The 26567-nt window shown below is 61.2% G+C and overlaps 2 protein-coding genes across 4 annotated transcripts; both read left to right on the forward strand.

The window, feature by feature from the left end:
• The first annotated feature begins 1720 nt into the window (after window positions 1-1720).
• ASAP3 (ArfGAP with SH3 domain, ankyrin repeat and PH domain 3) lies at window positions 1721-18641 on the forward strand. The gene is made up of 26 exons (XM_027740349.2): window positions 1721-1938; window positions 5235-5307; window positions 5854-5999; window positions 7504-7578; window positions 7867-7916; window positions 8171-8297; window positions 10214-10299; window positions 11057-11132; window positions 11258-11344; window positions 11617-11726; window positions 11951-12020; window positions 12586-12673; window positions 13179-13227; window positions 13322-13506; window positions 13607-13740; window positions 14128-14222; window positions 14531-14711; window positions 15002-15087; window positions 15196-15311; window positions 15402-15469; window positions 15619-15726; window positions 15859-16105; window positions 16197-16485; window positions 17007-17151; window positions 17315-17437; window positions 17703-18641. Exons 1-26 carry the CDS (start codon window positions 1816-1818, stop codon window positions 17775-17777), a joined length of 3012 nt encoding a protein of 1003 aa, XP_027596150.1. The 5' UTR covers window positions 1721-1815; the 3' UTR covers window positions 17778-18641.
• A 475-nt stretch (window positions 18642-19116) lies between these two features.
• TCEA3 (transcription elongation factor A3) lies at window positions 19117-26183 on the forward strand. 3 transcript variants are annotated; one of them, XM_027740299.2, is made up of 14 exons: window positions 19117-19548; window positions 21057-21119; window positions 21224-21329; window positions 21648-21813; window positions 22082-22150; window positions 22371-22439; window positions 22566-22649; window positions 22926-23003; window positions 23101-23255; window positions 23531-23587; window positions 24418-24572; window positions 25098-25244; window positions 25339-25410; window positions 25526-26183. In XM_027740299.2, exons 1-14 carry the CDS (start codon window positions 19480-19482, stop codon window positions 25532-25534), a joined length of 1299 nt encoding a protein of 432 aa, XP_027596100.1. In that variant the 5' UTR covers window positions 19117-19479; the 3' UTR covers window positions 25535-26183. The 3 variants fall into 3 exon arrangements, with proteins under 3 accessions (XP_027596100.1, XP_039237224.1, XP_027596101.1); XM_027740300.2 differs by having other exon boundaries at window positions 19493-19548; window positions 21021-21119; XM_039381290.1 differs by lacking the exon at window positions 22566-22649.
• The last annotated feature ends 384 nt before the right edge of the window (window positions 26184-26567 follow it).

The raw sequence follows: 26567 nt of genomic DNA on the forward strand, positions 1-26567 counted from the left end.
AGTGATGCCCAGTGGTACCTGGTGATGATCAGTGGTCCCCAGTGATGCCCAGTAGTGACTGGTGACTGTTGCTGGTACTTGATCTCCAGTGGTACCTGGTGATGTCCAGTGGTACCTGAGCTTGTGGCACATAGGTCATCTGGTGAGGTGGAGGAAGAGGAGGAGGAAGAAAGAGGAGGAGGAGAGCCCCGGGCCAGGTAAGCCAGGCGAGGGGCACAGAGTGCTGTAGGCACGACCCTGTCCCCATGTCCCCATCCCCGTGGGGCTGCGTGTCCCGCAGGAGCTCGGGGGATGTCCCCGGGTCGTGTGGCCCCCCCGCAGTCCCCGGGCCGGCCAGGAGGTGGCAGGGCCACCCCAGCCAAGGGACCGCCCCGGCCCCGCGCCCGGAGGGACCCCGCGGCGCACCGGGGGGAAGAGAAGGTTGAGGGAGGCTCTTACCCATGGGGAACCCCCAAATCCCTCCTGCTTCCGTCCTGCCTGGGCTGCAGCCTCTTAACCTTGTGTCTGCCAGAGCCCTGCTCTGCTCAGGGATGTCCCGGGAGCTCGGCAGATGCCCGGTCCCCTCCAAATTAGGGCGGGCACCCCCAAACCGTGGGCTTGCCGGTGCCTGAGGGATGGAATGTTCACAGCCATTCATCCAAGGCCTGTGATGGCTCTTCCTACACCCTGGTCCCTCCCAGCACCCCAGTTACGCCGAGATAGAACAGGGCTTGGGCTGGACCTGATTAGGCACAGACCTGAGCTTTACTGAGCCCCACCCCTGGCTCAGTAAAGGGGTCGAGGGTTTGTCAACCTCTGACAAGGGGTGAGGGGTGCTTGGTGCGAGGGGCGTGGAGGGGTCTGCAAAGCACACTCACCCCCTATTGACCTGTCCCATGGCAAACCAGCCCCACTGAGGCTTTTTGTCCCCTTCTGTTCCAGTTTGTCACCAGCCCCGCGGTGGGATGTGCTCGGTGTCTGTTCAGCCTCAGCGCCTCTCCCGGCGTGTCCCGCGTGTTCCTCCGGGAAGAGCAAATAACCAGGAATGGGACATCAAAATCCAGCTCCTTGGGCCTGTGAGGGGTGGGATAAGTGAGAGGACAGTGGGCTCAGAGGTCCCCTCCAGCGAGACAAAGGACCGAGGGCTTTGGGAATTGTCCCCTGCTCAAGGATTGTCCCCTCAGGGTCTCAGGAAGGGCAGGATGGGGGCAGCCTCCAGTTAAACCAGTGCCCGGGGGGGACTGGGTTTAATCCCAAGCCATCCTTTACTGCGTCTCCATCTCCTGCCGAGCCGGGGTGAGGTGGCTGAGGGGTGCCTGGGAAAGGTGAGTGTTGGGGTGAGCGGGTCCTGGGTGCCTGGGAAAGGTGGATGTCGGGGTGATGTGAGTGCTGCCTGCCTGGGAAAGCACCCAGCCGTGCCGTGGCGAGACTGGAGGTGCAGATCCAGCCAGATCCCGGGGTTTCCCGTTCCTCCCCACACCGCACCGGGAGACCCCGCATCCCCCATCCCCCGGCGCGGGGGTCGCCTGGGGGGGTTATTTGGGATCCCGGGGGCTCTTCGCCTTTAACGGGCGGGCGGGCGGGGCCGCCTCGTGACGGCGGCGGGGCGGGAGCGGGCGGAGGGGACGGAGGGAGGGAGGGAAGGAGCAGCTCCCGGTGCGGCGCGCGGGGCTCCCGGTGCGGGGCGCGGGGCGCTGAGCCGGGCTGAGCCCGCACCCCCGGGGCGCTCCGCAGGGGGAGCGCTCCGCAGGGGGAGCCCCCCGCGCGCTCCCCGTGCCCCCCCAAGCCCCGGTGCCCCCTCCCCGGTGTCCCCCCCGCCCGGTATCCCCCCGCACCATGCCCGAGCAGCTCAGCGTGGCCGAGTTCTTGGCCGTGACCGGCGAGGATCTGAGCTCCCCGGCCGCCACCTTCGCCTCCAAGATGCAGAAGTGCCGGGGGGCGGTGGGGGCTCTGGAGGAGGTGAGCGGGGCCAAAGGGGTTCGAGGGGGTGGTCGGGCTGCGCACCCCACCTGGGAACACCCCCCCCGCACCCGTAGGTGCTGATCCCTTGATGCTTGCGCCTCCCTCGGGTTTCTGTTTTTTTGGGGTTCCTCCCCTTCACCCCGACACCCTAAGGCAGGTGCTTTGGGACCCTCGGGTAGGGAAGTTGTTTGCATTAGCCAGCTGCCCCAGCGTGTGTTTTTTTTTTTTTTGGGGGGAGGGGGGGGGCAAAGCCTGTAGAAATGGGCAACAGGCTTTTTTTAAAGCCTCCTTTAAAGCTCCACGTGCCTCCCGGGGCTGGGATATCCCCCCATCTCCCCAGGCCCGGGCATCCCCCTGCATCCCTGGGGCCAGAGCATCCCCCAGTCCGATGATCTGGGCATTCCCCTCTGCCCCTCCTGGGACCAGGGCATCCTTCTTTTTCCCCTGGATCCAGGGTAGACACTCCCTTCCCAGGGGCCAGGGCATCCCCCCAGAGCATCAGCCCCACATCTTCATCCGCTGTCGAGTTCCTGTGCTGCAGCCAGCTCCGATGGGACTCGGGGAGGTTCCCCGAGATTAAAGCCAGGGGAGTATTTTTAGGCTCCCCCCAATATCCCTGGCAGCGTTTGTGGGAAGGGCGGAGGTGGCGGGGGGTGCTTTCGTCCCCCTTCTCCCGCCTGGAATAAAGGCGGTTTCCAGCTGGTCCTGTGGCTTTTGCCAACTCCTCTTAGCGAAGGAATGGCTTTGAAGGAGAGCCAGGGCTGGCGGCGAGCGGGGGGCCCCAGGTGCCGGGGCTTTGGGATCCCTGGAGGCAGTGGGAGGGGTGTCCTGGGGCTGGAAATCTGAGGACACACCACGGGGCATCCTAGTCTCCACCAGTACATGCTGGTCACTGCCGTGGATCTCCTACCATGGATCTGCCTCCCAGCTGGGAAGGGGGAGGCAGCTCCAGCCAGGAGGGAGCAGCAGGAATTTTGTTTGGCTGCTCGGAGAGGCTGCGGGTAAAGGGGACTGGGATGGGGGGAGAGGCGTCCCCCAGGAATGGCAGGGGGTCTCTGTGGGGTTGGCTTAGTAAAGCTCCAGTGAGCGCGAGAGAGCTGGGAATCGTGACTGGTGTCATGTGCCATGGGGGCCACGGGGCTGAGCCCCCCGTCCCACTGGAGGCTGCAGGGAGGGGACCAAACCACTGCCAGCCCTTTGGCATCCCCTGTCCCAGCACGAGAGGAAGAGGGAAATCCAACTAAACCAGCTCCACTCCGCCCTCAGAACCCTGATGGGGCGATAGCATCAGCCAAGGGGGATAATCAGCCCTGGGTTTGGGTGTGTGTGTTAGAGGGGACTGGGCACCTCCAGGCCGGGACAGGGTGACATGGCAGAGGCTGCTGGTGCACCCAGTGGCAGAGCTGGCAGATGAGCTCCCAGCTCCCCCTGTCTCCCAGGGCAGCACCACATCCTGCTCCCAGCCTGGCAGTTTGTCACCCTGGCCCTGGCACCCGCGGCGGCTCCTTCGCCGGGCGGCACAAGCCAGTGCCGGGGGGGGGATGCAGAAGAATGGCCCCCATTGAGAATCCTGCCCGGAGTCCCCAGGCTGGAGCCCGGGGATTCATCCCTTCCTCCATCCCACAGGGAATCCCTCCTGCTCCTGGCCCCACTGTCCTCAGCTGCCCCATGACCTGGAGCCCAGGGGTGATGGGTGTTATGGGGGCTCCAGAGGGCTGTCCCTGTGCAGCCAAGGCCTGTGTTCCCAGCAGCCAGCCTGATGCATGAGGGATGCCAGTGTTGCTGCTGGGGCAGCAACATGAAGGGATTTCCTCTGCATTTACCACCCCAGTGCCAAGGTCTTCTGCCCTGTCCCCACTGGTAAACTCATGGACCCAATCCCAAAAGCCTTATGTCCGTCCCTGCTCCATACCAGCCCCATAATTCAGCCTCCTGCAGCGTGAGGTGGCACCAGGATGAGCTGCCCCATCCTGGACGCTCAGAGCAGTTTCTTCCCTCATTTTCCCAGTGATGCATCCAGAGCATCTCATGCTGCCTCAGTTTCCCCTTCTTGTGACTATGCCAAGTTTGCAACCCTGGAGCATCCAGGCATCCAGCCCCAGCTTTCCCCCCTGAGGCAGGGAATCCCTCTGCTCTGGAGGGCTTGGTCTGCCTGGATTTGGTGCAGAGAGGGGCCATGGGGGGCTTTGGTGCTCCCCAACATCCTCCCCATTGTAGATGCATTGCAGGACCCCTCTGGGCGGGGGGTTTGGCTCCCACCTCAGCCCCAGTTCCCTCCCAGCCGGCTCATCCTGGCCAAAGCTCATCCACAGCATCCCATCCAACGAGGAGGGCCTGGGAGAGCGGCGCTGGAGCCAGGCTGACCCTGCTGTCAGGAAATCAGGCCTTGACATCAGCCCCAAAACCTTCGGCAGAGCTCAGAGCAGAGAGAGAGCCTCTTTATTGTAATTCCTCCGCGGTTTCATCCCTCGCCCTTCTTGCTGTTCACACCCTCTAAATATTTCCAGCCTGTTATCATGGCTCTGGTACCTGCAGCCAAGCCACCCTTAACCCTTTCCTGTTGCTGTGTTCGGCTGCGATGCTGCGGCCCCTTGGCCTGGGGTTGGGCTGGGGCAGAGTTTGCTGTGGTGCTCAGGGTGCAAACGGGGGCTGTGCAGGTAGGGAAGGATGGAGGGACTAGACTGGGGATGGGGAGGGCTCCAAACCGGTGCAGGATGTGGCTGGTGGGGCTGCAGGGAAGCTCACGGTGCTGGGAGCCACAGGCAAGACCCTGCCTGAGCTCGGGGCAGGGGGGATTGTGGAAGGCCACATCCCTGGTTGTGGGGTTGTTGTGGTTTAGCACACAACTGGCACAGGGGTTTATGGGATTTAGGTCGCCATCAGCAGGAGGTGAATCCTGGTTTTGGCTCTGTGGGAAGCTGGGCTTGTGCTGTGCCTAGTCCTGAGCTGTGGGGATGGGCTGATGTGATGCCTCCTTGTTAGTTGAAACAGCCCCTGCAAGAGCCAGGGAGGCATTTTCTGGGTTCCGAGGAGCCTCTCACCCCCTGCTACTGTCTTGCTCAAACCCTCCTCTCCAGGGGCAGCCAAAGCCCTGCCTGGCAGCAAAGCTACAGGGACCGGCTGGACGCCGTGGCTCCAGCACCCCCAGGATGCCTCCAGCTCCTTTCCCAGCCCTGGGAGCTTGGATCCTGCCCCACACATCTGCATGGCAGAGCTGCAGCCTTTCCAAGGGCCAGCTGGGCTGGGGGAGCTCGGTAACGAGCTCCGTTTGTTTTCTCTCTTTGCTTTCGCAGAGCCTGGATGGGGACCAAGCTGTGCTCCAGAGGATCAGGAAATATGTGAAAGCCATTCACATCTCCGGGCTCAGTGAGTTGGGCTTCAGGAGGGCATCCCTGGACCATGGGGCTGGGGGGGGTCTGGGACAGTCCTGTTCTCCACCAACACTGATCACGCCAGACAGTGGGGTGGCCATGGGTGCTGGCCAGTGAAAGGTGACGTAGCTGCATGCTAAGGTGCCAAAAATTGCCTTAAGACAATATAAAAAGGGAAATTGAGAACCTTGGGAAGGTTGTTTTGGACATTCCAGTGCTGTCCTGCAGCAGGGTCAGCCCAGCTTTGCTACGGAGGGATGGGGAGATGAGTGCTGGGTGCTGGTGGGACTTCACGATGTGACCCAGCAACATGCTAAGGTGCCAGAAAACGTCTGAAATATACGTAAAAAAGGGAAACTGAGAACCTTAGGAAGGTTGTTTGGGGCACACCACTGCTGTCCTGCAGCAGGACCAGCCCAACTCTGCTATGGAGTGAGGGGGAGGTGGGTGCTGGGTGCTGGTGGGACCTCACGGTGTGACCACGACGTGTCGGGGTGCTGCAGGGCCACCCCATGTCCCTCTCCGGTGTCTCCCCCTGCAGCCCACGTGGAGAATGAGGAGCAGTACAGCGAGGCCCTGGAGAACTTTGGCAACAACCACCTCTCCCAGAACAACCACGAGCTCTCCACCGGTTTCCTCAACCTGGCCGTCTTCACCCGCGAGGTCACCGCGCTCTTCAAGAACCTGGTGAGCTGTCCCAAACCCATCTGGATTTGGACACCACCCCCCCCCAGTGCAGCCCCCTTCCTCCCAGATGCATGCAGCAATCCCCACCTCCCATCCTGGGGCTCGGGGGCACGTTCCCAGTGCTCCCAGACCATCTGATACCCTCATTACTGGATTTACAGCTCATTCCCAGCTCCCCGGGGCCGCCGACCCTGGGATCCCATGGGCAGCTGGGGCTGCTATTTTCAATTTTTTTCCCTTTTTTCTTTCTTTCTGTTTCGTTTTTTTTTGCCTCACATCAATTGCATCTCTGATCTCGCTTGCCAAGAGTAAATCAAAGCCACGCTGGGCCGTGCAGTGGGGCCGTGGGGAGCAGGCAGAGACGGACGTGAGCGGAGCCGCCGGCGCCTTCCCCACCTCGGGAATGGCTCCGCTGGAAAACTCAGTTCCTGAACGGAGCCGGGTCCGTGCACACCCCGCAACAAAGCCCCACGTGGCTCCCTCTTCATTCCCTTTCAAATCCCCCTCTCCAAGGGGTGTTTTTGGTCCCTGGCTCTGCTCAAGGAGGAGATTGATTTCTGCTGCCCTTCCCCCAGCAAGAATCTCAGATTTTTGGCGTCTTCTCTCCCAGTTACCCCAATCTGGGCCTCCCTGCTCCTCCCCTTCCCCATCCCGTCTGTCCCAGCCCACCCAGACCCCCGTGCTCCAGTGGGGCTCTGCAGAACTGTCCTGGTGGAGGAGTCAGATCAGTTTTGGGGGCCCCCGCCTCCTGCCCTGCATGCTGCCGAGCTCAGTTCTGTGCCAGGACCCTCACCCAGATCCCAAAAGCTGTGTTTCCCCTCCTGGAGTCTCCCTGGAGCTGTCAGAAGCAGGGTGCCCCATTCCCACTCGTTTGGGGCCGGTCCTGTGCTCCAGGGCTGGGTTCCTCCCCAGGTGCTGCAGGGGACCAAAACCCTTTAAAAAAAAATCTGGGTGCAGTGGGGAGGTCTCATGGGTGCTGGAACTGCTCTCACAGCTTTAAAATGGGATGCACAGAGGGATTCCAGGACTCTGGAATGTCTGGAGTAGGCTCCTGTGTCCCCACCATGGACCCCTGCACGGCACTGCCGGGGATGGTGGTGGCTGCTCTGCTGTCCCCAAACCCCAGGAAAGAGGGACATTTTGGGAAGCCCCTTTGACATTGGGGGTGCTCTTTGCATCCTGGGGCTGTGGAGGGGCTGGTGGCATTACTGGGTGTGGGGACAGGGACGAGGTGTTGATGGAGGGGGAACAGTTTTGGTTTTGGCAGCCGCGGTGCTGATGTGGTTTGTGGGAAGGGCCCTGCGTCAGACATCTTGCAGCCAGCTCCAACAAGCCCCAGCCTGCCCCGTGCCTGGATCCTGGATCCAGCCCTGCTTCCAGCCTCTTTAACCCTTCCCAGGGCAGCGATGGAGATGGAGGGAGGTCCCTGGCACCGGGAAGGACCTGGGGCTCCAGGTCCCCCACCCCCCCCACTGTGGGGTAACCCCATCTCTGCCTTTTGCAGGTGCAGAACCTGAACAACATCGTGTCCTTCCCCCTGGACAGCCTGCTGAAGGGGCAGCTGAGGGATGGCCGCCTGGTGAGTCCCCCCCAGCCCTGTCCCCAGGGTCACCCATGTGGGGACATGCTGCAGTGAGACCCCGGTATGGGCTCAGCTCATGCCTGTGGGCAGAAGGAAGGAGCAAGTACCAGGGGCTAGAAGGGAGCAGTGAGGGTTGGGGGTGATGGGAGCAAGGGGTGAAGACCCACTGGGGACATCCCCTGTCTCCACAGGGTGCAGTGATGCAGAACAAAGCCTTTGGCCACTTCAGTGCCACCAGCTCTGTCACCTTCCCTGACCTTCCCCCACCCCTCTCCTTTGCCACAGGACTCCAAGAAGCAGATTGAAAAGGCCTGGAAGGATTATGAGACCAAAGTGTAAGGAACACGCTGCCTCCAGCAAAATCTACCTAAATCCTGCTCTGCACAAAGGTGTTTTGTCCCTGGAATGGAGTCGGGCACCGATGGTGCCAGTTTGCCACTGGGAAGGCTCCGATCCAGCCTTTTCCAAAGGGGAAAGGGACAGGGAGAGGGGCTGGAGATGTTTCTCCTGATGCCATTCCCTGTGCCTCCAGCATGGGGCACCCCTCAGGGCAGGGATGTCTCCAGCCCGCTGCCATCCCATTGCACAGGGGGAAGATGGAGAAGGAGAAGGAGCGATCCCGCCTGGCCGGGGTCATCCAGGCCGAGCCGGCGGCCGCGGAGGTGGCCGAGGACATGCAGAGGGAGCGGCGGCTCTTCCAGCTCCACATGTGCGAGGTAGGGACTCTCCTGGGGGGATACAGGGACTGTTCATCTCCAGGGGGATCGTTCTACTTAACCTCTGTGGGGACACCGGAGCCTGTCCCTGTCCCTGCCACCAAAACAGTCCCATGTGGGTGCTGTGTGGGACCCTCGGCTGTCCCCGTCCCATCCCTGCATGGGATCCTCGTCCCATCCCCAGACTGGGGTCCCTGTGGGATGCAGCTTCAAGAAGCACCCGTGGTGCCTCATGAAGTCCCCCATGACCCTTCTCTGCAGTGGCCCCACCCGTGTCCTCCCAGCCCTGCTCCTCCCCCTTCACTGGGTGGCACTTGAGGCAAAAAGTGAGTTTTTTGGTTTTGGTTAGGGGGGCTCACGAGTCACCCCAGATCCCTCTGGCAGTCCCGGTTGCTGGCAGTCCCTGCTCAGGAGGTGAGATGGGAATAAGTGAAGGATGGAGACACAACTCTGGGCCCCCACAGTGAGGAGGAGCCCAGGTGTCCTGGCTCCAGACACTCAGCAGCCCCACAAACCTCTTTAAGGTGACACACAGAGCAGGGAACAACTCCCCAGTGGGTTGTTCCAGGGCTCTCCCACGTTCCCGAGGGCCAGAGCCCGGTGCTGCCTGTGCCCCTCCCAGCAAAGGGCAGGGGGTGAGGGGAGGAGGCTGCGCCCGCCGGGGAGCTGGGACAGGGCCAGATGAGTCACTCCCTTGAATAGCTCCACTGTGGGATAAATAACAGCACATGGAGAGGCGGGAGCTGGAGCCGGGCACGGCGGCTGCGTGCGAGTGGGGCACGTGCACGTGAGAGCTGCTGCTGGCCCTGCAAGTTGGGGGGGGGCAGCTCTTCTTGGGGGGTTTGAGGGGCATGTGATGCACGTGGGTTTATAGGGAAGTGGGTTTTGCTGCTTCCTGGGGTGGGAACGTGGTCCTGTTCCACCCCGCGGGGTGGTTGTGTCTCCCCATCGTGGGCCATCTTGCACCCCCAGGGCTGTGGGTGCAGCTGGATCCGGATCCGGGGGTGCTGGGAGCATCCCTGTGCACCCCAGGGCGTGGGTGGCAGGGCAGGGACATTCCATGGGAGCTGGGCACGTGTGGCCTTTCCCAGGTGGGACTTGGTTCAGGGAGCGCAGTGCTGTGACAGTGACTCAGCATCTCCTGCTTGCACGGGGCAGTTTAACAACCCTCTGCAGCCCAGTGACCCCTCAGGGTGTTCGGAGCGCCCAGGGCACCGGGAGACTCCATTCCAGAGGCTCTATCCCAGCATGGAAAGCCCCTGGAGCTCAGGGCTGCCTTCCCCTCCCCTCGCCTCCCGCTCAAAACCATTCCAGCAGCTGTAGAGGAGCTCGCAGGGGGAAAATCTCTTCCCCTCCTCATTTTGCTCAGGGTGAGCGAGACTCTGGGTCTTTCCTTCCCTGCCTGCAGCTGATGGATGGGTTTGATGCATGAAGCTGAAATTCCCCATCCCACGGGACAGCTCGGCAGACCTCCAGGGCTGGTGTGCTGCAGGTGCTTGCTGCTTGGAATCTGATTTTTGGGAATAAAAGGGTCATATCTTAAAAAACTTTTGGGATTTTTTTTTTTTTTTCCTTTCCCCTTCACGAGCTGCCTTGAGTTTTGGTTATTTATTAACTCCAGAAGTAATGAGCAGCAGGAGAAGCGTGCTTGGCTGGAAACCCCGGAGGCCTCAGCCCTTGAACTTTCCAGCTCTTGGAGAACTTCCAGAGCCAGGTTTTTTGAGGGTGGTCCCCTGTGAGCTGCCTTCAAATCCAACATCGTGACTCGACTCCTTGAAGCCCAGCCAGTGTTTTAACCCTCCTCCCCGTGTCGGGAAGGGAAGCGAGGGCTGGGCAGGCTCTTGCTCTTTCCTCTGGGAATATTTTCAGCTGGTCCTTGTCTCCGTCACCTTATGGGGTGTCTTCTCCTCCTCCAGTACCTGCTGAAAGCCAGCGAGTCTCAGATGAAACAGGGACCAGATTTCCTGCAGAGCCTCATCAAGTTTTTCCATGCTCAGCACAAGTAGGTGCCACCTGGATAAAAGTGGGGTTGTTGTCACCTTTGGGAGGTCCCACGAGGGTCTGGGGGCTCCTTCTCCCATCCCAGCTCCATAAAGCTGTTGATGGAAGTGCTGGGCAGAGCCCAGGTTGCATCTGGGGAGTTGGAATGTGCTTTTTGTTGGCTTGAGCAGCTGTAAACGTGTCCATGGGGCTGGGGGAAGGGGGTTGGCTCGGGATATATCAGATGATTTGGTTTCTGGATTAGATTTCCAGGGATGAGTTCAGCTGAGAGGCTCCAGCATCAGCTGTGGGGCTCGTAACGAGGGTGTCTGGAGCAGGGATTAACATCCCCTTGCCTTTCCCATCGCTCCATGAGGCTGGAGTGGGTGCCATCATCTCCTGCAGCTCTCGAGTGGGGAAACTGAGGCAGGGGGGACAGTCCTGCTGGTTAAAGGCATATCCTTGGCTGGGGCTGTGACCCAGAGCCCCCCAGATGTGGCCTCCAGCAGAGCTGCTCCCCAATGAGACGAACTGGGATTGACCAAGAGGCCAGTCCTGCATCCCAGACAGCCCAAATATGTGGGGTATCCAGATCCCAAGGCCTTTGGTGGGCTCTGTCCAGATCACAGTAGCCAGGGAACCGCAAAGCAAGGGCAGCTTCCCAGCGAGGGGGTTGCCATGATCTCCTGCCACGTTTCCTCTAAAAAAAAAAAAAAACAACCCTTTTTTTTCCTCCACCCTCCCTGTCTGCATCTTAATCACCCTCAACAAACGCCCAGTTTCTTCCAAGATGGCTGGAAGGCTGCCCAGAACCTCTACCCCTTCATTGAGAAGCTGGCTGTGTCCCTCCACGCGGTGAGTCCCCCACGCTGCCATCCATCCAGACGTGTCCCATGGGATGCCACCCCCCCTGTGCCCGTGCCAGTCCCTGAGAATGCCCCTGCTCAGCACAGCAGTGGTGGCAGCTCCTCCCTTTGCAGCTCCACCAAGCACAGGAGGAGGAGGTGAAGCAGCTCACGCAGACCCGCGATTCCCTCCGCAGCATCCTGCAGCTGGAAAACAAGGAGGTGAGACCCCCGGGATGGGCATGGGAGAGCTGGGAAGGAGCACTGGGAGGGTGCAGGCTACCCTGGGATTAGGTTGGGGATGGGGAGAAGCTAAGGAGCAAAGGAGACATCCCTGGGAGCAGAGCAGACCTGGGAGATGTTTGGATGCTGGAAGGGCACGGGGGTCTCTGGCATCCTGCTGGACACTGCACTCCACATAAGGATGAGGTCACTTGGAGCAGCCACTCCTGCACCTCTCACTTTGCTTTTTAACTGCCTTTTTTTTTTTTCAGGAAAACCTGAGCAGGAAGAACTCTGGCAGTGGCTACAGCATCCACCAGCACCAAGGGAACAAGCAGTACGGGACAGAGAAGTCGGGATTCCTGTACAAGAAGAGCGATGGGTAGGGATGAGTGTTATCCCAGAGAGCTCCCAGCTCCATCCCGGTGTTGGGATCCAGAGCTGGGATCCCCACAGCCCATAGCTCAGCAGGACATTCTGTGCTCTGTGAGTTCCAGGAAGCACAGCCCCACAGGATCGTGCCAAGGGCTGCCGTGGGAGGTTTGGGATGCGGATGTGGGCGATCGGGGCTGTGAAACCCTCACTCTTCCTCTTCCTCCTCCTCAGGATCCGCAAAGTGTGGCAGAAGAGGAAGTGTGGTGTAAAATACGGCTGCCTGACCATTTCCCACAGCACGGTGAGGAGCGGGGCGGGGCTGCAGCCCTGACCCTTCTTTGTGCACCTTGGAGCCTTGGTGTCCGTTGTCCATTGGATTTCAGATCCCTTTCTTTCAGGTTTAGTTTTTCCCAAGCTGGTCTCAAATCTGCCTGGCTTAGAATTTAGCACAAGATGGGACTGGAAAGCCTAAAGGGGATCCCCCCTGTCTGACAGGGGTCCGTGGGAGGGAAGGGGGGGTTGGTTGGGGCAGCGAGTTGGGCGATGAGGGTCCAGACAAGCCCAGAAGGGGCTGGGGTGGGTTGGGAGGGAGGTGCTTCCCCCTGGTGTTGGAGGCTGGAAACTGTGGCAGGGACAGAGGACGTGGGCCAGGGACATCTGAGAGCCCTGTTCTCCTGCAGAGGGACCCTGTTCTCCTGCAAAAGGTCAGACAGGGTCCGACTCCCCTGGTTATCCCAAGAGGAACTGTCTGTGCTGGTGGTTGTCCCCCCACAGTTGCCGTCAGAGATGGTGATGCCCAATCCCTTGGTGATGCCCATCCCACCCCTCCCAGTCCTTTAACCCCTCTCCATCCTCTCACCCTGCAGATTAACCGTCCCCCTGTCAAGCTGAACCTCCTCACCTGCCAAGTGCGGCCCCACGCCGAGGAGAAGAAATGCTTTGACCTGGTGACACGTGAGTGGCCAGGGCAGGGTGCCATGGCTGGGGGGTGGTGTTTGACCCTGAGACAGAGGGGTTGGTGGGAGTTCTCCCTTTTTGGAGTGGGTTTTCCCTCTGAAGCCCTTTTAACCTGGCTCTGGATGCCTCCCTGGCTGTCTTTACAGAGGAAGGACCAACCTCTCCAAGATCGAGAAAGCTCAGACAAAAAGAAGTTGTGACAGGGCTCAGGTGATAGGGGAGTGATGTGCAGTGATTTAATTTTTAGTTAAGCAGCTCCTTTGGAGAGATTTTAGAAGATTCTTGCTGTCCTGGGCATCCCTGAATCATAGAATGACAGAATCCCAGAATGGTTTGGGTTGGAAATGACCTTAAAGCCCATCTTGTTCCACCCTCTGCCATGGGCAGGGTCACCTTCCACTAGGCCAGGTTGCTCCAAGCCCAGTCCAACCTGGCCTTGAACACTTCCAGGGATGGGGCAGCCACAATTTCTCCCCTTTCCCTTCTCTCCCCATCCCTGCAGACAACAGGACATATCACTTCCAAGCGGAGGACGAGCAGGAGTGCGTCGTGTAAGTGCCACAGCCCATCCCCACTCCTTGAGGTGCCAGATCCTGCTCTACCTTTCCCATCCTCCTCCTCCTTCTCCTCCTCCCTCCTGCCCAGGTGGGTCTCAGTGCTGCAGAACAGCAAGGACGAAGCCCTGAGCAATGCCTTCAAGGGGGATGTGGGCAGCGGGGCAGCGGCGGGCGCCGGGGTGGACGGCGGCGTCCAGGAGCTCACCAGGCTGGTCATCAGCGAGGTGAAGAACATGCCAGGGAACAAACAGTGCTGTGACTGCGGGGCCCCGGGTACGTCAGGGTGCCCCCCCCCCCCGGGTGTGGGTCTGGTACCCACGGGGGTCACAGCATCCTGTGTGATGCTGAGCCCCCTGTGCTGCTCCCACCGCAGACCCCACGTGGCTCTCCACCAACCTGGGCATCCTGACGTGCATCGAGTGCTCCGGCATCCATCGGGAGCTGGGTGTGCATTATTCCCGCATCCAGTCCCTCACCCTGGATGTCCTCAGCACCTCTGAGCTGCTGGTGAGCTGCTCCCTGAGCCTGGAGGTCTCGTGGCCGCTGGGAATCGCCCTCTGCGGCTCCCAAACCTTCTGGGATGCAGAGTTTATTCTTCCTCCTCTGTCCCCAGTTTGCTCCAGTGCTTGCTAACTTGCTCCAGTTTTCGCAGTGTGGTGGTTTGGGCAAGGGGGGGGCCTTTACAAACCTATTTCCTAAGGAGGGGGATGCTGGAACTGCTCCCTCCTAAACCAGACTTCCTCTGCCGTGAAAGATCACCCCTAGGGGAGGTGCTGCTCTAGAAAAGTCCTGGGTGGATCCAGTGGATTCCTTCCCTCCAGGATGTGATCTGGCTGGGGGCAGGGGGAGTGTGGCCAGGAGGGCTTGTCTCCCCCCATCCCTCTCTCTCCATAGCTGGCTGTCAGCATTGGGAACACCCGTTTCAATGAGATCATGGAGGCCACGCTGCCCATGCAGGACTGTCCCAAGCCCTCAGCTGGCAGTGATATGTGAGTTGGGTGCAGGATGTGGGCTCAGGGTGGGCTAGGAGGAGAAGGAGGAGGAGGAGGAGGAGGAAAAGGAGTGCATGGTGGTCTGCCCTTGCTTCCATGCCCATCAACTCTGAGACAGTCCAGGGATGTGAGAATGGAAGATCCTGATGTCATCACCTGGATTTTGGTGGGGGATCTGCACCTCTCTGGAGGTTTCCCCTTGATCCCAGGGCTTCAGGAGAAGGGAGGAGCTCAGGGTGCCCCTGGCTGTGGTGGGAGCTGGAGGGTTCTGGTCTCCATGCCCACCCAAGCCCCCCTTCCCCCAGGGCTGCCCGCAAGGAGTACATCGTGGCCAAGTACATGGAGCGTCGCTATGTCCAGAAAAGCAGCCGGGACGATCCCCACCGCCTCTGGGAAGCCATTCGTGCCCGGGACCTCCTGGCCCTGCTCCAGGCCTTTGCTGAGGGGCACGACCTGGCCAAGCCCCTGGCCAGCCCCGAGGGCCAGGTGAGCCCCACACCTAGCAGCGTGGATGGATTTGCCCCCTCTGGGGTGCCTGTGCTTGGAGTTTTCTTGGGCTCTGGGTGGAGAGGTGCCCCTGGGAAGATGAGCATCCCTCAGGTCCAGCTTTCCTCTCTCCTTCAAGCTGTGGGAGATGAGAGCATCCTTGAGTCCAGCTCTGCTTTTCCCTCCATGTCATGGGAGATGAGCATCCTTGGGTCCAGCTCTGCTCTCCCCTCCGTCCTGGGGGAGATGAGCACCATGAGGCTCATCTCTCCTGTCCCCTCTCGTGGCAGGAGGCAGGTGAACTGGCGCTGCACGTGGCCGTGCGCCACGCCGACAGATCCTCCCTGCCCTTGGTGGACTTCATCATCCAGAACGGGTGCGTCCCCAAGTGCTCCCGGTGTCCCCTGCCCTTTCCCACACGGGAGGAGTGTGCAGGAGGCCTGTGTGCTCTCGGGCCTTGACTCTCCTGCCGGTGGCCCTGCAGGGGGACGCTGGACCGGGTGACGCAGGACGGGAACACGGCCCTGCACTACAGCGCGCTCTACAACCAGCCCAACTGCCTCAAGCTGCTGCTGAAGGGCAAAGCCGCCTTCACCACGGGTACGGGGCTGGGATTGGGGGTTTTGGGGGTCTCTGGTGGGAGGGTCAAGGCTGTAACCTGGATCTGTCCCCCTTTTGTCCCTCGGGCAGCGAATGCGGCGGGTGAGACGGCTCTGGACGTGGCGAGGAGGCTGAAGCACAGCGAGTGTGAAGAGCTGGTAGGTGTGATGGAGGGATTGGGGGAGATGGCTTGGGATGGGGAGAGGGGACCAAAGCACCTGGGGAGGGCTGGCATGGAGGTGGGGGGCTGCTGGGGCCTGTTCCCTCTCTGCCAGGACTCCTCTGACCTGTCCCATCTACCTGGCAGCTGGAGCAGGCACAGGCAGGGAAGCTCTCCCTGCAGATCCACGTGGACTATGACTGGGAGCCACCCTCAGAGTTCCCTTACGACAGTGAGGACGAGCTGGAGGAGAAGGTACCTCTGGGAGGGGACAGCACATCCTGTGACAGAGATCCCACATCCCCAGTGGGGGGGCTGGGGGAGTGCAGACCCTTTTTTGGGGCTGGTGGCAGTGGGGCATCCCTGGACCCACATGCCTGCCCCCAGGTGAGCCCCCTCCAGCGCTCCTTCAAGGGCACGTCCCCGCTGGCCGCCAGCCCCCCGCCCGCCTGCCCCCAGACCCGCTGGAGCTGCGTGGGGGGGATGGACATCACCAACAAGACCTACGAGAGCATCCTGGTGCCCTCCCGCCCCGCGCCCCGCCAGGCCCACAGCGAGGAGATCCCCCCGCCGCTGCCCCTCAAAAACCCCACGCGGGGCGGCTCCCGCCCCAAACCCGGCCACAGCCCCACCGGTGAGTTGGGGTGGGGAGGGGTCACCCGTGGTGGGGTTCTCCCTTCAGCAGGACACCAATTTATTGTCCCCGTTGTGTGTGTGTCTCCCAGAGCGCCCCGAGCTGCCCCGGCAGGCGTCAGAGCCGCACTTCTCCGGGCCGGCGGAGGCTCCGGCACCGCGCAGCCTCCCCTCTGCCAGCAGCACGGGTGCCCTGGATGGCACCCCGGGCCCCCCGGCCCCCGGCACCCGCAGCCCCACCGAGAGCCGGCGGGCAGCCTACTGGGAGACCCGCTCCGAGAGCGACGCCAGCAGCACCCGGAGGGGGCCGGAGATGAGCCCCCCACCCGGGCAGCCCCCGCCGGGCAGCACAGCCCCCGACATCCCCCCCGTCAAGTTTGGGTAGGGACCCCCCCCCCACCTCCAGGCTGGGGGTGCACTGGGTGTTGGGGGGGGTCATTGTGGAGCAAAGGGGTTCCCACCCCCTGGGGACCCCAGAGGAGTTGATGCTGCCACTGGGATGCAGGATGGGATAAGAGCAGCCATGGGGGTGATGGGTTGTCCCTGGAAAAGGTGATGCAGATTATTTGGGGGGTGACACCCAGACCCCCATGCAAATTATATTATTATATAAAAATTTATGTAATAGTATAGATGCATTTTTATGTAATATATAATGATATTTATATATTATATATAAAATATTACATGTTTTTTCTCTCTTTTGGGAAAATGTGGTGGGACGGGCTGGTTTGAGGGAGTTTGGGTGCTGGGGTCCCTCCCTCTCCATCAGCATCCAGGGGGATGCTCCCTTGGGTCCCGTGGGGGAGCCCTGACCCTACTGAGACCTCCCAGGGAGGAGGACAGGGAGGGGGAAGGCACCAGTAGGGAGGGGGTGACACTGTCCCCGCTGTCCCCCACAGCTCCGAGAGCACCCGCTCGTACCGGCGCATCGGCGGTGGGGTGGGCAAAGCAGGGCTGACCGTGTCCCCCCAGAGCCCTGGTGGCCCCGAGGACCCCGCTCTCAGCAAGGTGCCCCCTGTGCCCATGCCCAGGAGATTTGCTCCGGTAGGTGCCACAACTTGGGGGGTGTCACCCTCTGCATCCCCGAGCATCCCTGCTCTCCTTATCCTGGGGTTGCAGAGAGGGAAGGATCAGGGGTGTCACATCCCTGCACCCCTCTTGGGAGCGACTTTGGGGGGTCTTTCACCTGCTTTCCACCCCGTTTTAGGCCAAGGGGAGGCAGAAGCGGGTGAAGGCGGTGGCTGACTGCAAGGGGGACAAGGCCCGGGAGCTGACCTTCTCCAAGGGGGAGGTGATTGTGGTGACACGGGAGGAAGATGAGCAGAGCTGGGTGAGTGTCACCGTGGCACAGGTGCTGGGATCCTGATCCCGGTCCTTTTTTCCCTCTGGAGGTGGCTGGGGCGTTCCTGGGGGGCATGGATGGGGGAATCCTTCACCCATCTGTGCATGGAGTAGGGCTGGGAAGGCTTCAGCTGCTGTGTCACCCCGGCTTAGCCTCTCTAAATTCCCCTGGGAATTGGGATATCAGCCCCAAAGCTTCTCCCATGCCTGAGATGGGACTCCCACCCCTTTGACCCCCACCTCTGCACCCCCAGGTCGGCTTCATCGAGGGTGACGGCTCCCGCACCGGGGTCTTCCCCGCCAGCTTCGTCCACCTCTTGCAAGACTGACCGGGCAAGGACCAGAGGCAGCTCCCTGCTGGGGGCTCAGCAGAGCCAGACCACAAGGGACACATGCCCAGGACCCTGGCATGGGACCACTGCCCTCCAAGGGGGCTCAGAGACCACCCACTGGGAAACCTGTCCATGGAGGGCAGCGCTGGGGAGCTGAGGGGCAGAGAATGGACACGCTCGCTGCATTGGTGGGCTGAGGTTTCTGTGCCAGCCCCTGCTCCTGCTGCTCTCCCGTCCTTCCCAGGGGCTCTGCTCATCTCCGGGGATTTCTTTTCCCTTCCTCTGCAAGGACTTGGGGATGGGGGAGCTCCACCCTCTGCCAAGTAGTCATGGAACCCCCTCCCCAGCCTGGGGGGAGCAGGGCTGGGGGGCAGCCGTTTCCCCCCAGCCTCCTTCTGTACCCCAACTGTGAAACCTTTGGGATGGGCAAGAAGTAGGAGAGGGCTCTTGCCCTCGCCTGGCTGGGCTGGAGGGTCTCCACCCCAGACTTGGAGCTGCCTGGGCTGGTGGGGCTTGGGGATGCTCCAAAGCTTCCCCAAAACTCTAGTGAAATGCCATTCCCTGATTTTGGGGGGGTAGGAGTTCAGGTGGCACCACAGAGCCCCTGCCCCATGTCCCTCACCTGGGGTGGGTGCTGGATCACCGCCCCAGCCTTGGGGGCCTCTCCAAGGGAGTTTTTGCATTATTTTTCTGGGACCAACATCCCCTTGTGCCAGTGTCCCTTGGGACTCACCTGCCTCTGTACCCCCCCAGTTTACCCTCTCCCCCTTCTCGTTCCTGTGTCAAATGTTTCATCTCAAAAAACAGTCCTTTTTTTAATGTTTTCTGTCTCTGATTTCTAATAAACCATCGTTTTTGTAAGGACCTGGTGCTTGAGGGGGGGGGGGAGGCAGGGCTCGGCAGGGCTGTGCTGGGCATCAAAACCTGCAGGAGGAGCTGGGATGTCATTTGTCATCACACAATCACGGAATGCTTTGTTTTGGAGAGGACCTTAAGGATCATCTCGTTCCACCCGCTGCCACGGGCAGGGTCACCTTCCCCTAGACCAGGTTGCTCCAAGCTCCGTCCAACCTGACCTTGAACACTTCCAGAGCTGGGGTGTTCTCAGTATCAGAATATTCTAATACGTGGAATATTCCAGTGTGTTGGGATATTCCAGTATAGAAGAATTCCACATATATTGGGCTATTCCAACATATGGAGTATAAAGACACACCCCCTCCCTCCGCCCCCCCAAGCATCTTGCCGCCGCAGGACACCAACTTCGGGAAGAGCAGAGTTTGCCACGCAGCACATTCCCCCCCCCCGCCGTTCCCCCGTGGCCCTCGGGATTCCCTGGCTAAGCCATCCCGGTGCCAAAGCCCCAACCCTGTCCCCGGACCCCCCGTGCCCCCCAGGGCCGCCACAGCCGCGCGCCTCCCCCCGCTCCTGCAATCGTGGCTCCCGGCTATATTTAGCCCTCCCCCGTGCTATTTCGCCTTCCTGGCAGGAGTTTATAACTGGCCGGGACAGCCCCACCTCCTTTCTGCTTTCTCTCTCTTCCCTTCCCTTCCCTTTCCCCCTTTTCACCCCTCTTTGCTCCCTCCCACCCGCCTGCCCGGGACACCCCCCCCCCCAATGCTGGCAGTGCCCGGCTGTGCCCGTGGCCACCGTCCTGCCCCGCGGGCCACCAGAGCCCGGCGAGCCACGAGCCCCCGGAATGGGGCCCGCTGAGGAGCTGGTCCGGATTGCCAAGAAATTGGATAAGATGGTGGCGAGGAAGAGCACGGTAAGGTGGCCGAGCTCCTCGGGGTGCGTGCGTGCACATTCACACACGTGTGCCTTTGCACACACGTGCACATTTACACACGCGCGTTATTTACGGGCGTGTTTGGACGTGGCAGCGGGGATTGGGAAAGGGGGGCGAGGTGTGCCCTTCACCCCCCTTCCCGCTCACCCTGGAGGGGCTGAGTGGGTGTAGGGGGTGCTGAACCCCCGCAGGTGCCTCCAGCACCCCCGGGGTGCTGCCTGTGCCACCCCGCCCGGCCTCGGGACGTTGGGGCCAGCACCCGGGGGGGGGGTTCATTTTGTCTCCAGTGTGAGGCTCTCCTGTGCCCCATTGCTCCCAGACAGTGGGATGTGGGGGTAAGGAGGAGGTCTGTCCATGGGTGGCAGCTCCGGGTGCCCCTCAGCAGTGCCAGACTGTGGGTGACAGGTGTTTGGCCGCCGGCCCGGCCACCAACACCCGATCGGTGCCGATGCCGCGGGCTCGGATCCCAGTGAGGGATCACTCCGGGCTGGGGGACACAGCCCCCCCAGCCCCCCGAGCCCTGCCTGTTGCAAAAGGAGGGGAGGGGGCTGAGCGCTGGCTCCCGGGTGGTTTTGGTGGTGCCAGGGGGAGCCGGGATCCAGCCCTGCCACCCTTGTGCCAGGTGAGGATCCATCCGGGGATCCTGGTGAGCCGGTTACGTGTGCTGAGCCCGGCCCTCAGGGTTAATATTTGACTGTTTCCAGCGGCCTTTGCCCCGACAAAGTGCAGGCTCCTGGGTGGGTGGGGGGCTCAGGATCTGGTGGCTTTTTGGGGTGCCAATGCTTGGTACCAAACCATATCCCGTGGGAGCCACGCGGGCTCTGTGTCCCGCTGGGAGTTACCCCCGGGGTAACTGGGGAGCTCCACACCCCTCCTGTTGCACTTTGGGAAGGGACAGAGCCAGGGTCTGACCACAGCATGGGGTCATTCCTGCACCCACCATACCGAGGGGGGCCTAATCCCGCCCCTGTGGTGGGGGTCCATGGAGCTGGATCCCGGGGGGGGATCCCTGGGAGCTGGGTCTGCTGCTGGGGCTCTAAAAATACTGAGGAGGAGTGGGAGGACTCCATGCCCGACTACCTTTAGCCCAGGAGACACTGCGGGGGGGTCAGGATGAAATCCCGGGGTGGGTGTGTCCCTCCTGCCCCTGGGTGGGAACACTGGGGGGTCCCCCAGCCATGGCCAGCTCCCAGCAGCCGGGGTTTCCTTAGGGAGGGGTTTTCTCAGGTTTTAAGCTCCTACTCTGCAGCTGGAGACACGATTTGGTGCCGGGATGGCCCGGCAGGATTTGGGTGTGGGATTTTTCTGTGGTGTGTTGACACAAGGGGTCAGATGTTCCAAGGGAGCAGCCCAGCGCTGCTTTGGGTCCCCTTGGGGTGCCCTCCCTGGTGCTGCCTGGTGCTGGCGAGGAAAGGGGGGACATGCAGGCCCCCTACTCCATTTATCTCCAGCTCCTCAAGGGTCCCCGTGGCTTCTCCCTGCTCTAGGAGGGGGCGCTGGATCTGCTCAAATCCCTCACCGGCTACACCATGACCATCCAGCTGCTCCAGGTGAGGGGCTGGGGGTGGGGGGACACCCCATGGGGCGGCTGGTCCTGGCCCTCCCGTGCCAGCTGGCACATCCTTAAGGATGTGTCCCTGCCGCGTGTCCCCAGAGCACACGGATCGGGGTGGCCGTGAACTCGGTGAGGAAGCACTGCTCCGATGAAGAGGTGGTGGCCTCGGCCAAAATCCTCATCAAGAACTGGAAGCGGCTTCTGGGTGAGCAATGCCAGGGGAGGAAGGAACCCCCCGAAAGCCTCACCCTCCCCTGGGCCATCCCCAAACCCCAGGGAGGCTGCACTGGGATCAGTCCCAGCCCGTGCAGGCTCCCCTAACCTGTAACCCAGCCCTCCCAGGCAATGAATGGACTTGGACTTTCCAAGGGCTTGTTTTCGCTCCGGGATGGAGTGGTGTAAATCAGTGTGTGCCCCACCAGGGGTGAGCATCCCCCCAGTCATCCCCCAGCCCAGGATGCAGCTCCCCAGGTGCCCTGTGCTGGTTTGGGCTGTGGCTGTGACACCCAAATCCTTCCCCCAGAGTCCACCACCCCAAAGAAGGAGAAGGACGCGGATGGGAAGAAGGAGAAGGACTCGGATGGGGACAGGGACAAGAAGAAGGGGCTGGATGTTTCCAGCTGCCCCAATGAAGGGGCGAAGCACCCCAAGAACCCAACTGAGAAGCACAAGGAGAAGCACAAGGAGAGGTGGGGGCTCCTGCCCCCAGCTGGGGGGCACCAGGGGCTGATATAAGACCACCCTCTGTTTAGTCCTTAAGAGTTTATCCCTCTCTGCCTGTCCATGGATGCCCACACTTCTGGAGATGAAAGGGCAGCAGAAGCAGCACCAGGGTGGCTTTTGGAGGATGGATAATTGGGAATTTTTTATTTTCCTTTCTCTAGAACTAATTATTCCTTGGATGAGGGCTGTTTGGATGGTGCTCATCTGACCCTGTCCCGCTCTCTCTCTCCCTAGGAAGCCCAGCAAATCCAGCTCTCATGCTGCCACCACCCAGGGCCACTCTGCCAACTCCAACCCAGAGAGGTACCTGCTGAAGGATGCCCTGAACTCACACTGGGCTCTGCTGGGCATTGCCAGCCCAGGGGAGGCTTTCCTGGCAGCCTGGGGGTTGTGGGGCTCAGGGCTGACCCAGCTAGGGATGGGCTGTGCAGAGGGGCAGGATCTGGCTCACAGGACACTGGGAGATGCCGGGGCTGGGCTTGCTGAGAGCATCTCTCCCTTCCTTTGGGCTTCCATGGTGAAGAGAGTCCAGTGACAGCCGGAGCCCCACTGCGTCCTCCAAGAAGTCACCTCTGGATGGCAAGAAAGAGAGGTGGGTGCTGGGCTGGGTGGGGATGGGGGAGGTTGGACCCCACCCCCTCACTGGGCTGTGGTTGGGGGTCTGGACCCACTGCCTAGTCCCTGTTGCTGTCCTCTGACCTGGGGCTCGTCCTGCCAGGAGGGACTCTGCTGACTCCAGGTCCTCCACCACCTCGGCCGCCTCCTCCTCTTCCTCCCCACAGAAGAGGCTCTCGGGGGAGAGGTAAAGAGGGGACGTCCCAGGGCAGCCTGAGGATGCTTTGGGGATGCCCTGACCATGGGAGCCCCATCCTGGGTGGGCAGAGATGGCTGGGAGTCCTGATCCTGCCATGGGCCCTGGGACATTCCTTGGGAGGAGCAAATCCTCCCCTGGGGAGATTCCTGTTGGCTTCTGAGCGCTCACATTGATGTGCTGGTGCCCGAAGTCCTGCCACCATTCCCTCTCCCCTGTCCTGCCTGCCCCATGTCTGGTGTCATCCCACTGTCCCCTCTCCCCCAGGAGAACCTCTGTGGGCTCCAGCCCCTCTCCAGCTCCCACAGGCTCCCGGAGAAACTCCAGTGACAGCAAGGAGGAAAGGTAGGAGAGACCCATCCCGCTGCTGCAAGACCCTGGCGGGTCCCTGGGGCTATGCCAAGACCTCACCCCCTGCCTGTCCCCCTGGTGTGCCCCACAGAGCCAACAGCAGCAAGGGCAAACCAGAGACACCACGGACCCCCACCAGCCCCTCCTTCTCTCCCAGCCCCTGTTTCCTGGCCCCCTGTTACCTGACAGGGGATTCCGTGCGGGACAAGTGCATCGAGATGCTGACGGCTGCGCTCCGTATGGATGGTGAGCGGGGCTGGGGGGGGCTGCACCCCAGCCTGGGCTGGTTCTCCTGTGGGACAGCCCTAAAGGGAGCCTTCAGGGCCAAAATGAAAGAAAAGGAGGTTGGTAGGGGTGATGGGGATGGGTCTTTGTAAAGTTCAAGGTGGGTAAAAATAGGTATTTTGGAGATGGGGTGTCTGGGATAAGTAGAGGGAAGATGTGAGGTGTTTTGGGGGGGTGCAGTGAGACTTGAATGGTTTCACACCTGAAAGTCACCCCTTGACCCCTCTGTCCTTTAGATGACTACAAGGAGTTCGGTGTCAACTGTGAGAAGATGGCATCGGAGATTGAAGACCATATCCTTTGGGGAGGGTGGGGGTCCCCGGGCACTGTCTGCTGGGGGGCACACGTGGGCTTGAGAGTGGTGATGGGGACAGGGCAGAGGGTGGCAGGGACAAGGACAGAGTGTAACAGGCTCTGCTGTGCTCGTTGCCTGCAGAGGGAGCCCAGACCACGGTTAGAGGATGCAGAGGCTGATGTTGATGCTGATGTTGATGGTGAGCAGAGCACCTGCCTTAGTCCGGGGGGTCTGTATGTCCCCCCTCAAACCACTCTGCTCAGGGACCTGCCTTCATCCCTGGGGAAAGAAACCCAAACCCAGGCAAGGCCTTTTCCTTGAGCCTGCTGTGGGTGCCTACGTGCCCAGGCTGGCAGGGATGGAGCCACCTCCACCCACGCCCAGTTCAAGACCTGGTGGTCTCTTGGCAGCCCCACAAGACCAAAATCAGCCCCAAGGTGGGGCCGTGCCCCTCCTGGGTACAGTTTGATTTTTGGTGCATCCCAGACTGTGCTGGAAGCTGTCGGCTCAGCCCACCTGCCCACATCTGTGCAGGCAGCGGGTGGCTTTTGGCCATCCAGGGAGGAGGGAACAGGCTGAGTCCTCTGCAGCACGAACTTGTCACAGCACAGGGCTTGCTGACAGTCCCTGAGCCCCACAGCCTCGCCTGGACGCCAGAGGCATCCAAGGCAATGCAAAGCTGTTCTCTTCCCAAAGCTCTGCTTCACCCTCCTAAACTCAAGGATGGGGACACTCAGGGAGTGAATTCCCATTGAAATCGGCCATCTCCACGTGGGCACCGACCCTGGTGACAGCCAGCAGCCCCCTTGATTCCTTGACAGGCCCCACATATCTTCCAGGAGCTGAAGAGCACGGACATGAAGTATCGCAACCGGGTGCGGAGCAGGATCAGCAACCTGAAGGACCCCAAGAACCCCGGGCTGAGGAGGAACGTGCTGTGTGGGGCCATCGAGCCCGCCCTCATCGCCCGCATGACCGCCGAGGTGGGCACGGGGCGGGGGGCACGGGGCTGATTCGTGGGTCACATCCATCCTTCCTCCACAGCGGATGGACTCGGCTTGGTGGTGCCCACACTGGGCTTGTCCCAACACCACCTCATCCCATCCCGGTGTTGCCTGGGCCACAGGGAGCAACAGGCACGGGGAGAAAGTGGAGGCACTGCCCCTCAGAGCCCTGCAGCCTCCCCAGCCCATCACAGAGCTGGCTGTGGGGTGTCACAAGGGCAGGAGTCAGCCTGCAGGGTCCCCATTCCTCCTCCTCAACTGGAGTCCACAAATCAGGCTCCTGGGAAGCCCAGTTTCCCCTGCAGGGAGCCAGATCCCTGCGGGCAGCAGTTTGGGGTTGAGGATGGGGTGATTTTTCCACCTGGGTGGGTCTGATCCCTCCCGCGAGCACAGAGAGCAGGATCAATCCTGGTCCGGGAGAGGACGGGGAGGGTGCTGGACCACGGCAGGTGGCTGTGAGCAGAGCTGTGGCCACACTGACCACGGGGCTGACGCTGGTGGCAGGAGATGGCCAGCGATGAGCTGAAGCAGCTGCGGAATGCCATGACCCAGGAGGCCATCCGGGAGCACCAGATGGCCAAGACAGGCGGCACCGTCACCGACCTCTTCCAGTGCGGCAAGTGCAAGAAGAAGAACTGCACCTACAACCAGGTCGGCCCTGGCCCCTGGGGAACCCCAGGAGGTCTCTCCTGGCCCGATCCCCACCAGAGGGGTCTCTGCTGACCCGACCCCTGCTCCATCCCAGGTGCAGACGCGCAGCGCCGACGAGCCCATGACGACATTCGTGCTGTGCAACGAGTGTGGGAACCGCTGGAAGGTCTGTGCCCACCTCGGGGGGGTGGCTCACCAGCCCTTTCCTGGCCCCCCCAGAATGTTGCCGGGGGGGCTGGGTGAGGGCTCACCACCTGCCCTGTGCTCTGCCTCTCCCGCAGTTCTGCTGACGGTGCCGCTGATGGGGCTGGAGGGAACGTGGTGCGAGATGAGATGCTGTGGTGGCCATCACATGTGGGGAGAAGGGTGACAGGGTGGCACCAGTCCCTACACCCTGGCTCCCTGATTCCTTGCACTGGGCTCCCTCAAACATCCCAGGCAACCAGGCTCCAGCAAAGTCTGTTTTGCTCGAGAAGGTCCCAGTGAATTCAATGGTTCCTCCCTGTAAATCCCTGCCCTTTGCTCGGGTTGAGCTGGGATCCCACTGGGAACAGGCTCATCCCTGGATAGAGAGACTGGTATGACCTGGGCAGCGTGCCCTTCCCTGTGGGAAACCTGGACTTGGGTGATTTGGGGGCAGGAGGAATGTCATCCCATGGATGTGGGGCTGTGCCCGGAATTGGGGATGGGAGTGGGTCAGGTTTTAACCCAAACACCTTCTTCCTCACCTGAACACTCGGAGGGAGGGCATGGAGGGGACAGGGTGGTTGCAGGGTGTCTGGATGCTCTTGGGATGCCACTGTGTCCCTCTATACTGAAACACAAGGACAATCCATCCTGGCTTGAGGGCACTGTGTCCCAGGGAAGAAGGAGGGATGGCAGGGAGAGGAGTGAGGAAAAACCCTCCAGCCAAAACAATAAAGGTGTAACTGTCTCTGAGGCACAGACTGTTTTGTGAGGGGGTCCAGCACCTCTGCCTCAGTTTGTACCCCCCCAGCTCGAGCCTTGTGGTCCTCTGAGAGCTCCCACCCAGCTCCAACACACACCCTGCATCCACCAGCCCTCGGCTTGCGATGTAACTATGGCTTGATGCTCATCCATCACCTGCCTGGTGATTAAAAACCTTTAATTATGGCTGGAGCAGCTCCCTGGCTGGGTCTGGATGCTGTGGGCTGTCCCATGGCAGGGCAGAACCTCCACTGACAGCCAGGAGGGTTTTCCAGGGAAAGGGCACCAGAGACCAGCTGGGACACGTCCCTCTGGCTATGGGAAGTTTGGGACAGAGCCTCGTGGCACCGAGCCCGTCCCTTGTCACCACCAGCC

The sequence above is a fragment of the Pipra filicauda genome, unplaced genomic scaffold, assembly GCF_003945595.2.
Source record: "Pipra filicauda isolate LSUMZ 115617 unplaced genomic scaffold, ASM394559v2 scaffold219_size1829416_pilon, whole genome shotgun sequence".
Classification (NCBI taxonomy): domain Eukaryota; kingdom Metazoa; phylum Chordata; class Aves; order Passeriformes; family Pipridae; genus Pipra; species Pipra filicauda.